Source organism: Phoenix dactylifera, unplaced genomic scaffold, assembly GCF_009389715.1.
Source record: "Phoenix dactylifera cultivar Barhee BC4 unplaced genomic scaffold, palm_55x_up_171113_PBpolish2nd_filt_p 001486F, whole genome shotgun sequence".
Taxonomy (NCBI): domain Eukaryota; kingdom Viridiplantae; phylum Streptophyta; class Magnoliopsida; order Arecales; family Arecaceae; genus Phoenix; species Phoenix dactylifera.
Window position 1 is genome coordinate 55,699 of NW_024068798.1, and position 14,001 is coordinate 69,699.

Genomic DNA, 14,001 nt, shown 5'->3' on the forward strand with positions numbered 1-14,001 from the left:
TTCGGCTGCACAGTGCCGGACAGAAGCCTTCTGTTCGGCACTGTGCAGCCGAACAGTAGGCTTCTGCTCGGTTGAGGGTTGCCGAACAGAAGGCTTCTGTTCGGCACAGTTCAGCCGAACCGAAGCCTTTTGTTCGGCGATCCAGTGCCGAACGGAGCACGAACCGTGAAAAAAAAAAAATTTCGAAACAAGGTGGAACACGTACCTTTGCGGCCGATTCTTCGTCCCAAATCACTAGTTGCTTGTCCATGCTTCGAATGGGGCTTAAATCTCCTTCAAAGATCGCCTAAACGATGTAAATGGATCGAGGGGTTTAAGGGGGGTTTGAGGGGTGTTTTTTTTTTTTTCTTTTCAAAACGAAACGGAGGAGGAGGAAGGGGGGGTGTATGAGAAAATTTCAAGGGCAATATGGTAATTACACTAAAGGTTAGTTTGGGTATTTTCTTTTTTGGTTTTTGGGGGGTGTCCTTAGCAATAGGGGGGTGTATATAGAACCACCCCGTGATGTTGCAGTTGCTGCTTGGGTACTCACTTGAAGGGGAGATGGTGGGATGGGATTTTTATTAATTTGATGGAGTGAATTTCCCATAATGACCCTACTTTCTCTTATTGAGAGATTTCTTTATGGACAAATTCTTTTCTTACCTTGACCATGAAGTGCCATGAGATGACCTTTTCCTATCCGGCTCTTGCTTGACATGGTAAACAGTATTTCCAAGTATTATCTCAGTTATTTAATCAGTTTCATGGCCCTTTATTTAGAATAATTACTTTTATGTGCTTCCATTCAAGAATTATATTAAATTGAAAAGGCTTCTTGTCTATCTTTGTTAGATTCATGGTTGAAATAGTGTACTTGATAGCTATCTATTTTCATATTTTTTTAAGTATTTTATATTTATTAAAAAAATTATTATTAAAAACAAAAGGCCTCATTCATTGGATTCGCCTTAGGCCCCAGAATGTATTGAGCCGCCCCTGGATCCAAATCTACTTATATGAAGCTCAAATCTGCTTAAAATGATTCGCTCATGGGTCGGATCATAAAATGGTCACATAAAATGGAATCTATCGTTTAAAATGATTCACATATCAACCTCTAAATTGGTCACATAAAATGGAGACCAATGTGCTGCATCATTTTCATATAGAGGTTGTATCTTTCGTGCACAAAAAAGATTAACCTTTCTTCATGAGAATCTATCGTTGGATCGCATAATGGTGGCTTTGAGACCAATCCAGAGGCTTTGAAGTATTTTAAGATCTACGTGGAGTGTGATCCAACAGTCAACGTCACGACATGCAGAAGGTACAACCATAAACCATCATTTTCGCATGATGGTAGCTTTGACCAGATCCCCGGATCTTAAGCAGATCCACTTCCCATTGCTCGTGGCCATTCTAGTTTCTCGCTGAAAGGTTCCTTTGCCTCCCCATGCAAGTGCCATCCGAATTTAGAAAGATGGCTCTCTTCTCTTGCCTATAAATACATGGAGGCCTTGGAGTTGGCCTCCAACCTCATTGAAGAGAGAAGTTAAAATTCCCCTTGAGAAGAGAAAGGTCAGTATCACCTCCCTTGTTAATTCAAATTATATTTTATCCTTGTGACATGGCCGCCAAAAAGTATTGAAGATGAATTCTTCCATGTAATTGTGGTGGCTGTGACTGCGATTTTTAAAGTTTGCCATCTTGTTATCTTGGTAGGCGATCGGCCCATATCAAGATGAATGGATTACCCTAATGATACTTTTTTTCCGTATTTCAAATACTCAGCACAATGACCAATAAGTTATTGGGTGTTGTTTTAATAGTTTCAGTACCAACGACGCTATTGATAGTACTTTTTTTTAGAGAATGTCAATAAATTTCAAAATTTATTTCGTCGTCCAGTAGCTACAACAGTTTTTTTGATCGGTATCGTAGTAGTTTTTTGGTTAGGTATTGGAGCAGCATTACCTATTGATAAATTTCTAACTTTAGATCTTTTTCAAATTAATTCAACTGTTAAATATAATGATGTAGGTATATAGAGAAGATTTACTTTGAAGTGATTATTTTCTAAGGACATTAATTATAAAAGGCCGGAGAATTTTTAAAATAAACAAGATCCACCAAAATGCTTCTACTAGGTACCCTTATCAAAGTGTAAAAGTTAAATAGGGAAGCATTTTAGTTTGGACTGATAAGGTTGTGCTTTGCTTTATGATGCAGATGGAAGGTGTGGCTAATGAAGGAAAGAAAAAGGAGAAGGAAAAGACCATGGATCCAGTCAAGCTAAGGCAGAAGCTAGAGAAGCTTGACGCTAAAATTGATGCCCTGAAAGCTAAGAAGGAAGAGGTCGTAAGACAACTTTATGAGCTAGAGCAAGGCGCTACCGGAGGAGCTCCCTCCCAAACCAAGCAATGAATACCATGGATATCCAACTCCATAGTGGTTGGATGAAGGAAATAGAATATTTGTCCTACCAAAAACCGAGCATGCCGGACCACTGCTGCAGTATTTTCAGATTCGAGGTCTTCTACAGGCTTCAATTTCTCTATTATTTTTTTTTAAATGTACCGAAACTATAATAAGATGTATTAGCCTTTTTTGATCAAAATCTTTCCAAATATATGGGCTAATATATATGGGTGATCCATAATTGCAAAGGATGTTGATGGTTTATTATTATTATTATTATTTTTTAATGTGCGCATGCACATCTTGCATCTTGGAAGTAAAGCTGATCATAAAATATCAAATTTTATGTAGGCTCGCCCCGAAACCAGATTAAAAATAAATAGAGTTTAGGCCCGAAGCCTGGTCTATGATCAGCTATACTTGGAAGAAATTCTAGATATATGCATCAAAAGAGGTCTATATATAGTGATATCTATATTTGGCTTATAACATACGCACTTGTATTCTTAATATGTGTCTATTAACTCATTAGTGTGTAAATGTCGACTAGCTTAATGTCTTGGATTCAAATGCCGCCCTCACCTATTGCAGCTAAGGTTTCAATGATCTTGGTTTTCTGGATAATAATAATAGTGTTAACATTTTGAAGTTATTCAAGAGCTATATCTCAATAGAGATCATTACATCTATGTATTTGTGTATAAATGTATGCATAACATCTACTTCTTGATTTATAATCAATAAAAAGATGTTGCTAGTTGATAGTCAGTTTTAAGATCACGCAATAGCACGTACCTTGTAGGATAGTGATTACGGGTATCGATCCACAGGAATTGGGGTACGATTGTTTTCGTAAAAATATGTGAAAGGGAGAGTTTGTGACAACTATTAAACTAAGTAATCTAATAAGAAATGCAATTGAAAATGATATATAAGTAGAAGAACCTAGGGCAAAGAATTCACCACTAACATGGCAACAAGAATTAATTGTATTTTAATTTATTCTTGGATTAACATGCAAATTAGCTACAAGCCGAATAAGCATTCAAATAAAATGTCACAAAAGCAATTTAGGAATATTCATCTTCAGTTGGCATGAAATGTCTACCCTAAACTAATGTGGCAGGACACTGCATCTTCCTTAAGCATAGATGATCTTTATATTTACTTAGTGACCATGAAAACCAATTGTATAAACGTCACATTTAACATCGCATAAATTAAATATAAGATAAAAGAAGATATTCATTAAAAGCATTAAGTTCATACAACTCCAAGAACAGAAAATTAAATATACAAAACCCTTGTCCCTTTATTAGGGCTGCATCCAGCCCTAATGCAGAGCTCAGCCTTCCATGGGATTCTGGATGACAGCAGCAGTGGAGAAGGCTTCCATCACGACTTCCTTCCTCTCTCCCGTGTCTCCTCCCTTCTCTAGCTTCGGTGGGAACTCCCAGATAAGAATGAATGATGCGGTGAGATAAAGTGGGTGAGAATCATGGGTCAGCCGAATGCCTTCTCTGTTCCATGCCTGGGCCTTTTATAGGCTGCATACCTCCCCCTCTCCTCCCTTGTTCCACATCGAGATAAGGATGGATCGAAGTGGGATGAGGCTGAGAGATTATTGCTTGATCTCCGGACATGTTGTAGATGCTGGCTTTGGTCCCGATGGCTGGGAGCAACCCGTGAGGATTTTGATAACGGAACTCGGGTTCTGTTTTGCTGAAACAGGGGATTCGGTTTGGATGAAGAAGAGGAAGCCGTACGCGTGGAGTAGGTGATAATCCATCGGGAAACAGATGGAGTTCGAAGCTGTTAATCCATGAAACTCGGGAGAATGCTGGTTGAGATGTTAATCAGTTTGAGATGATGTCGTTTGAAAGTTTAATTTGCTGTTATTCTTCTGTTCGCGCTGGGAGAAAGAACCGAGGTGTTCTATGGTGATGCTGGGAATTCCGGGACGCTCGGGATGAAGCTGTTTGGGACGCAATCAGCTCGGGAGGAAGATTGGAGTTGATCCAGTTGGGTGAAGGATCGATCAGTTTGGGATGATGGGGTTGTTCGGTTTAAAAGTTTGATTTTCTTCGGCTAGGAATAAGTTCATGTAGCTGGGAACAGGGGGTGATGCAGGACGCGGGCGTTTGAGAGGATCTCAGAGGCTGGGATCAATCCGGAAAGATGCTGGATTGGTTTGGGAGGAAGAATTTTTAGTTGGAGATTATATGGAAAAAGAGAATCATGGACGTGAGACATGGCGGACGGCTAGGAAGTTTTGGGAGGAATCACGGAAGAAAAGGAAACTTGATCCGTGGATGCAAGAGATGGCGAGGACGTGGATGCAAGATTGAAGCTTACGGCTGAGCTGAAAACGCGGGATGCTGTTCCAAACGGGATGATAGCTGACTCAATCCGTGGATAGGAGATCTGAGAAAATAAGCTTGGGAACTAGCGGAAGAAGATGAGGATGCCGGGAGGAAATGGAGGAGGAGTCTGTTTTGCTAAACTGGGGAGCTGGATCTGTGGACGCGACGTGGACGATGCTCACGGCTATGGGACTCGGAAGATGCGGGAATTTGAAATGGGATGAAGGAGACTTGCAGTTGGCTGGGGTTAATCCGGACTGCTGTGATGCGTGGAAGGATGGCTCCGTTTTGGAGGCTAAAATAGAGGAAGTTTGGACACGTGGGAACTTGTTCTGATGGGTGAACGTGTGAAGAGAAGGAAAGAAATTGATGGGATGCAGTGTGGGTTTAGGCATCGTCCAATTGAGTTTGACTCGGCCTGCATACATTAAGCTCAAATAATTAAAAAAATCAATCAAATTTGAATAATTTATTTAAAATGAAATGATGAAGGAGAACACATTTTCTCATATTTAAATTTAGAATATGTGTATAAAAATAATAATAAGTGCTATATAAAATAGATTAATTTACGTATTATTTAGCACTTATCATTAGTGCTTGGTTATCAACTTATTGATACAAGAATATCAATTAACTTAGTTGGTAAAGTCGTTGGATGCCAGTATTGGTGACTTGGCATCAAATGCCGCTCCTCAGTCTATTTAGACTAGGATTTCTCCTGTTCTAGTTTTCAAATACAACACAATAATAGGGTAAAAATTATTTCGATAATCTTTACAATTGAGAAAGATAATTATGTACATATAGCATGAGTGGGTTAGCAAGATTTCTCCTTGCAATACAGAAGGCATTATATTCGAATCTCTCCAAAATATTTGAGATCAATTTCCTGACCAGGAATAGCATGGCTTAAACTAACTGGGGCTTTACTTGGGTTGGTGTATTGATGTTCTTGACAGGCTCTTCGAAGAGCCTGCATCAAAATTCACACATAAAGTCAACCTAATGTCCATGCATCTAAGCCGGAATGCATTGCGGTGTATGTTTTGCACTACAGAGAGCAATGCAATTTTGAATAGTCGCCATATCATCCATCTTAAATCCTACATAAACCTGATCTGATATCCATGGACCCAAATCGGGATCCATTGCGGTGCATGTTTTACAATGTAGGGGGCTATGCGACCCTAGACGATCACCATATGGTCCATCTCGAAGAAGGATGACTGTCACTTATCTCACGATGTGTCTCATTTGGTATCAAAGGTGATCTTATTCGAAATTCTAAGATGAATGAGACCTTCCATCTCTTAAATAGATGATATGGCACGGATCCTAAGTGACCCAGCCCTCAGCCTCGAATCCATCTAATAAACCCTAGCGTCCAAATTCTAAAAAGTTCTACTTTCGGAACACTGGCTCGGCCCAATCAAGTGGCACCTAAATACGGAAAACACCTACGGCGGCATTAACACCAACAGACACGTGGAGAGCTGGAGAAGGCAGTCCAAAAACCAGTCCAATATTTCGGTCTTTTTGTCGAATAAGCGAGCTAAAGAGTTGGCATGCGATGAGACGCCCATGGGATTTTTATCCAAACCAAAAAAAGACGCAATGGGAAGGTGATTGACCGGCGAATGAGCTCGATGCGGCCGTCGGAAGGCGGAGGAGATGGCCGGGAAGAGGTCGCCGCCGGCGTCGGCGCTGAACGAGTCAGGGAGAGTGGGAAGGACGAGGGCACCCCTCCGCCGGTCCTCCAGGCTCCGGCCCATCTCATTGCCCGCGTCTTCTCGCAGCTCGATTGCGTCGATCTCCTCAACTGCTCTCTCGTCTGCAAGTAAGAAGCTTCAATCCAACTCGAAACTGAGGATTTAATATGTCGTCTTGATTCGAATATTTCTTTGAAGTACTCCGAGGCTCGAATGGCTCAAAGTCTTCAAATTGTTTACCTTGTTCTTATATGTATAATTATATCTTAATCAAAACCCTTTCATGCAGCTGTATGAGCACTTGTTCCCTTTTTATCATCTTACGGCATCGTGGGTCGAGATGAAGAAGTAAAGCTTGCATATTTCTAGTTTGCGGGTCTCAATTTATTTATTTAATTCATTGTGGATTTGTACCAGAAATCACATAGAAAAGGGGATTCCTCGCCTCTAGACTCTTTTTTCCTTATTTCAGAGTGCCTGTAGTTTTATTGGTTATCTAGGGTCGAGAGGGACACGAGTTGTTAGGAAATATACTCTCGGGATACCGGACCGATAGATAGTCTCATTGATACGTATCTTTATTTTTCTTTTTTATATATTTTTGAATTTCTATTAATCAAGGGATTTGGGTAGATTATTTATGGTGTCATGTCTCTATTTTCCTTTCATATTATGTCAATAAGTTCTATAAATAATGATTGCAGCTTGCATGATAGGATAATGAAGAGAAACATTGTTTTCAAGGGAGGTTTACCACTCTTAAAGTGGTATATAGGAGGTCCGGATCCCCATGAAGCATCCATCTTCTCCCATTTTCTCCGATTATTTATATTTTTTTATTAAAATACGTCAGGAACTTATCACTCAATAAGTTTTCACTTGCGGATAGTTTACATCTTTTGTTCAGACTATGTATAAAAAGAATTCTGATAATTGGACTCTGGGCATAATTGAGTAACAAGCAGCCCCATTTTCCCGCATATTATAAATACAACAATGTTCTCTAAATGTCTTTAGGTATGAAATTACATGTTTATAATTTCTGACAACAATCCCAAAACTGGATTGTTCATGAACTATCATACTTGGAGCTCGACTATGTTACATCCTTTTATTTTGTAAACAAAGAAAAGAAGTTTCAAGTGAATAATTTAAACAGCAACTCCATTAAACAAAATAATGCCGGCTTCATTCAAGATTGTATTTGCAAGAACAGCCCTGTTCTGCAATTTCATTTGCTTATAATGGATATAAATTGCTAGTAATTATCTCTAAGTACCTCCCAACGATGGACGTGCCTCTTGGTTTTGGGGTATCTTAATTCTCTTTTATAATTTTTAAGCTTTTCTGCACTGGGTTGATATGCTGATAACCATTGATAATTGATTGCTAGAATTTATAGTTGACTATATAATCTAGTTGTTATCTGGTAAAAGAGATGGTTTACTTTTTAGTCAGTCTCCAGACTTGCTATCTCCTTTAAGACACTGTTTATCATTACTTTGCAGGCAGTGGTATAGGGAGTCTGCAGAGCTGAGGGAGGGTTGGAAGAATGAATACTTGGAGGCCAGGCATCTGTATGGGATGTCCGTTAAAAGGGAATCACATCCACCATCCTCCACCTGCTCTATAAGAGGTGTGCATAGTTGGTGCCCTTGATTTTTTTGTTGCTTGCTCACTATTCCAACAAGAAGCGATGACACTGTAAAGCATTAACCATGTAAGATGAAATATTTCTGTAAGCTTACATGTGCTTTCCAAGGAAGAACGTATGCAATATATATGTCCGTAGATGCAAGTGGTGTGACCCTATTGTAGTCATTGATTGCAATGAATTAGTTCACATGCAAATTAAAAGGCTCATGTAAAGCTTCTGTTTTTCCAAGAAACAGAGGTTATTTCAAAATTCATGACGTGTGTGTAGCTTGGATGCTTTTGAATAAGATTATTGTATTGTTTAATTTTCTTAGAAATCAAACGTTTCTGTATACTATGGGAAATGGGTTCTGGAAATTGTCTCCTGCTGTTTTGTTTTGTTTCAAACAGAACAAAACAGTAGCACTACTGAAACTAATAGCAGTTCTAGATTATGAAACATAGCAGTTCTAGATTATGAAACTTTTCTATTAGGTCTACTGAAATACTTATTTTGGTGGATCCATCCTTTTATTTCTAGATTGTTACCTATTATATTAAGCAATATATTGGTGTAACCGGCAAATGCCTAGTGTGTTCAGCATCCTGTTATCTGCATAAATTCTTTGTTCTCTGTTTCTCTCCTACTCTTTTCTGTTCTCTCCTCCTCTTTCTGTTAAATTAATAAGAAATTCAACGCTAGAAGGTACAAGAGAATGGTCCCTGTTTCATTGTCTTGATCTTCTACACACAGCCAATTTGATTCTATCATTCCACTGCAACAAATGTGCATCACCTTCCTTCTTGGTGGGAACAATTTATAAATCTCATAATACCACATAGAAAATACTGCTGGTCAGGTCCCTAAATGGATTTGGCTAGGTGGAATATTCTTGTGTCTGTAGAGCAGCAAGATAAAGATCTTTGGTGCAATTTTCGGAAACACCTTACCTCTTAATCATACTGTGATTGTACACTTTTACTATCATTTTATGAATCAGAAGGTTGAGAATATTGGTCACTGCTGTCACCATCCAGAGTTCATGCTATGCTTCTGCGCCTTTTATAAGAGCATGGAACTCCATAACTTGAGCATATAAAGAAGTTAATTAGGATCGAGAATGAAGTAATACGCGAGTGCTATTGGTACTGCTATGATCATGCCAACAATAACCCTACAACCACAATATACGGATCTCAGAAACATCTTACAGCTTATCTTAAGAATAAACAATTATAATCAAGAATAGTATATGTAAGAACATCGATTACCCAGTGCTCAGGATATCTGGATGCACGCCATACTCTTTAGCAAACACAAATGTTACTATTCCTTGAGGAAGAGCTGCCTGCATAAAATCACAGTTTTTACCCAACAAAAGGTGATACAGTATCTGGACCTTTATGTGAGTGCATATACATGCCTGAATGTCTTCAGGTATATTTATTATCCTTTTCTCAAAAAGCTGGATAGAGATAAATATATCTGCCTTACTGTCATTTGGCATGAGTTACATGTATTGTGAAGTGAATGTACCTGAACAATTGCCACTTTTAACAATTTTGCCCTCATTCCAATAGCATAGGAAGTGATTGCTATCAAGGCTGGTCCAATTATGAACCTTAATCCCATGGATAAAATCATCATCCGAATCCCACAGGCTATGATGCTAGACTGCGATGCCGTGAAAAGGCCTGTCATGTAACCAATAACCCAACGTTAAAGTCCAGACGATGTCTTTATCTCCAGTATCCATTGTAGGTATGTCAGTCTCTCTCAAGTACCAACCTAAGCTGAACATTGCCATGCCAAGTCCCCCATCTGATAATATTGATATGCAGTTGCTAATTATTAATGGTAGCTCTATTCTCCACCTGCAAAATATGCCATCCGGTCACTTGATGTAACTGCCAGATTTTGGTACTAAGCACATGTGAATAAATAGAAGAAAAAAAAATACCCAATTTCTCTTTTAGGAACAAAAATGCTCCTGGAAGCCTACCTAAAGCTGATTAAAGCCCAAACAAAGCCTGCTAAACTTGCGTAAGTATTGGGATTTATCATAAGTTTCTTTCCCGCCATCCAGAGAATGAGTAAACTCCTGATATTTCTTATGGACAGGGATTTTACTTCATCCTCTTCAGGTCTGGGGCGTACTCCTTCAGAGGATTCCAGTTCCCCTTCAAGATCAAGAAAGAGATCAATATTTCTTACCGACATATTGATGACACAACCAAAAAAAGGGAAAGGGGAAGGAATTAAAATGGAACAGGGATTGCATGTTTCACAGAAATTTTTATTGTATCAGTTGTATTGACTAAACTGAATCATATAATCACTTTGAGGATCAGTGTGTTAAAAAGATAAAATAGTCTACATAAATTCACAATAAGGAATGTTGTTCTTAAGTGGTTTCCTCTTTCTTGGTAACATTATGCAATGTTGCTCTTTTTCATAATGAGTACCTATATGTATCAAACCTTTTTCTTATTCATATATGCATAGCATGTATTTTCTTACATGACTTGTGTTGGTTCTACGGTTGTGAAGTCATGATTCTCATTGTGTCATGGATCCATCATTTGCCTAAACTCTAAAGAAAAGATGTCGCCAACTGTTAATTACTCTTGATATGATATAAGCGTAACCATAATGTGCGTATCTCTGGGTCATATGAATCATATATATGTTTTGTGAAAATATGCTTCTTGGTTGAATTAATAGTTGCAATTATTAAAAATTTTGTATAGTAGTTATGCTTTTTTATGAATGGAACTCTGAATACTGCTAGATGCTTATTCATATGAAGTATCCTGATGATAATTGAGGTCTTTGCAAGAAGGAAAACTGTCTTTTGTTACCTTGATCATGAAAATCTACTGTCACTGCCGGTCTACTTTGCTTGCTATATGAAGATATGAGAATCTGTTCCTGAAATTGTTTGATTTTGTTGGGTCTAATACAACCTAAAGTTACTTGATGATGTTCTCTATTTAACGATGATATGGTTTGCCAAGTTTGTTTCAGTAAACATATCTACCATGTTTAGATTCAATTGGGATATATGATATCTTAGGCTGACTTTAAACTTTGTTTTATGTTTAGACATTCCAGTCCTTGTTGCATAATGTTAAAGTCTACATGAATGAAACAGGAAGTTTCAATATCTTGGGTAGCTTGAAATTATGCCTCTCGTCCTAGCATTCTTGTTTACAACAGTTAGATTGTTGTCTTTTGTCCAGAAAGTGGCAATCCTTATATGTGGATTAAAATGGAAGTTTAGTGATTATCATCATCGAATATCAGTCAATCAGATTGGATACTTTATATGAAACTCTTGTAAATGTAAAATAGTAAAGTAATTTGTGCTGATGAGACTGCAGTTCAGATTTATTATTCTTTTTCCCTATTACTTGAAGATTCATTTCGAATCCTTTAATTTAAAGAACCCTTCCCTCATACAAAAACTAAAATATTTACAGTGAAGAATCTGAATAGAGTAATTGATATCTGGTTCCTTGTATCCCTGTGTGCTAATACTTGAGACAATTGGAGCTCCCCAGGGACCAACGTGAGCAAAGCCAGTTTCTTATATATAATTTTTTATGAAGTTCTTTCTTTGTGTTAATCTATAAGTCCTTAGTGCATTGTGTTGTTATCCATAGTTATCAAGAGTACTTCACATGACGTCTTAAATAATGCACATGGTGTTTTAAATAACTTTTGGTGCTTTTGACAATCCAACATGATGGTGACTATACTAAATGCAGTGTCTGGTGCGAATGGACATTACCTATTCTTTTGGGTTTACTGCAATTCTCTTGTTATTAATTTTCTTGATCAGGATGCTCAAAATGTGATGATCTTAGATAGTTTAGATTCTTACCTGTACTGTCAGTCGGATTTGCTGCAATTGCCTTAGCAGCCCTGAACTCGAAGAGAATTAACAGAAGAGTATACCAAATTAAGCTCTGCAAGACGACGATCTGACCCAAGAGTTTGGCAGCTTCATCCCCATACAGACCTTTTAATAAGGGAATCCCAATAATCAATGTGTTGGGTAGTGTGGATAGAGAGAACCCAGTAATTAGCCAATCCAGGCTGCCTCTAAAGCATGCTTTACTTAGGACTGCAAATACAAAGAGGGCAAGTATTTTTTGCAGCGAGTCCGCTACTAGAAGTTTGAGGTTCATTTTGTAGGGATTGTTGGTGGAGATCACATGGAAGGACAGTAGGGGGACTGAAAATTTGGCTACAAACTTGTTTATCCCCGTGCACTGGTCAGGTGTGAAGAGCTTCCACCATTTTATTGAAAGATAGGCCAGGATCATGGCTGCATACAGCGGCACTGTTGCTACCAGAACATGATATACTGTCGCCAGAGAAATCATATTGGATGATCTGAAAGAAATAAGGAAGCCACAGATAAGTTGGATCTATGTCTCATTTCTGGTGCATGCTGGGCCTTTTATAAAGAGAAGGTTGGCTTGGATGCCGACCTTCTTTCTTGTACAGCTTTGTCTGGAATTTAAAAATATTTTAAATGCCCATACAGTGCACATGGCTGCTATATCCTTTGCTGGAGTACAAATTACCAGGAATGCATCTGGTCTATGCTAGATCAGTTGTTGTCATAACCTTTCTTGAATTAAAGCTATTCTATTTGTTTTAATTGTTAATTGTTTTATTCTAAATAAGTATTTCTACCTGTTTTTATGATTTTTCTCGAGCACTTCTATGCAATAATTCAGTTATTATTATGCAAAACTAAATGCTATTCTTTTTCCACCCATTTTCCCTCTTTTTTTCAACCGCTTAAAAATCGGGGGATATGTTTAGTATCCTGCAATTATATATAGCATAAGCACAAACGTTACACATCTTTGCGTACTTATGTTCAATTTTGGATGGGGTATTTATGTGCCAATGCTTACATTAGCATTATGTTCTGGAGATTTCTTTTCTTTTCCCTTTTTTTTTCTTGTATATTTCTGCTTTTATATATTGACATTAGGAATACACCTGTTTATTTATCTGTATATTGCTTGAGTCCTAGCAAGAAAGGGATGCTTGAAACATTGTCAGTCAGAATCTACATGTCTGCCCTCTACCCAAAGTGTCTATCATGAAATAGGATAGTAGGCTTGTGTATGCGCACTTTGTACAAACTATGGAGGGCACATTGGTAGACTTCAAACTGTTCCCTACATTCAACAAATTGTTTCGGCATTAGAAGAATGCTAGGTGTAATATTTGTGCACTAATAGTCAACTGGGGCAACCCTAATTTCTCATTCATATCACACAATGGTTTTCTGCCTGATTATCCAATAAAAATTTCTTTACTGAATGTCAGGATGATGATATCATTCAAATATAAAGTAATTAGGAATTCTGTATGAAGATTAGCCAGCGCATTGTAATGAAATAGCTCGCCGATACAATGATGTTCCTTTCTAGGTTCTTTGTGATTGATAAATAGTTTATATTATATTTATTTGTTGATCAGGAAACTGTTATGCTGGTTGCTTTCTAAAATATTTTTTAACAGGAAAGAGGACATTGCCTTTTTGACATTCTAGTTTGGTGTTCTTAAGCCTCCATTGGTTGGTAAGTGCTGACCGACCGACCAAGCCTATCATGGTGAGATTCATTGGTACTTTCTCTGTGACATGCCTATGGTTTCTTCTATGTAGCTCTAATATTTGTTCTTATACACAAGTAGAAACAAGGAAGGCAAGAATAAAGGAGTGAATTCTGGGAGAAGCAAGGAGTGGCAGTGACTTACAGTGAACAAATTTTCTTTTTTTCCAAATGAGGCAAAAGCACAAGAATAAGTGCTAGGTGAAACATGCTTTAAAACTGAAATTATATACCAAAAATGAGCTATG

The 14,001-nt window shown here is 38.0% G+C and overlaps 2 protein-coding genes and 1 long non-coding RNA gene across 4 annotated transcripts; 2 read left to right on the forward strand and 1 right to left on the reverse strand.

The window, feature by feature from the left end:
• Window positions 1-1,511: 1,511 nt before the first annotated feature.
• On the forward strand, window positions 1,512-2,456 carry LOC120108682. The gene is made up of 2 exons (XR_005509944.1): window positions 1,512-1,560; window positions 2,212-2,456. It is a non-coding gene; the product is annotated as an uncharacterized LOC120108682 (long non-coding RNA).
• A 3,880-nt stretch (window positions 2,457-6,336) lies between these two features.
• On the forward strand, window positions 6,337-13,753 carry LOC120108684 (F-box/SPRY domain-containing protein 1-like). 2 transcript variants are annotated; one of them, XM_039122360.1, is made up of 3 exons: window positions 6,337-6,603; window positions 7,984-8,111; window positions 10,256-10,630. In XM_039122360.1, exons 1-3 carry the CDS (start codon window positions 6,404-6,406, stop codon window positions 10,426-10,428), a joined length of 501 nt encoding a protein of 166 aa, XP_038978288.1. In that variant the 5' UTR covers window positions 6,337-6,403; the 3' UTR covers window positions 10,429-10,630. The 2 variants fall into 2 exon arrangements, with proteins under 2 accessions (XP_038978288.1, XP_038978289.1); XM_039122361.1 differs by lacking the exon at window positions 10,256-10,630 and adding an exon at window positions 13,662-13,753 and having other exon boundaries at window positions 6,341-6,603.
• On the reverse strand, window positions 8,261-12,768 carry LOC120108685 (probable auxin efflux carrier component 8). Its single transcript, XM_039122362.1, has 6 exons — window positions 12,004-12,768; window positions 10,114-10,291; window positions 9,900-9,985; window positions 9,648-9,805; window positions 9,383-9,459; window positions 8,261-9,285 (listed from the first exon to the last, which is right to left on the reverse strand). Exons 1-6 carry the CDS (start codon window positions 12,500-12,502, stop codon window positions 9,216-9,218), a joined length of 1,068 nt encoding a protein of 355 aa, XP_038978290.1. The 5' UTR covers window positions 12,503-12,768; the 3' UTR covers window positions 8,261-9,215.
• Window positions 13,754-14,001: the final 248 nt, after the last annotated feature.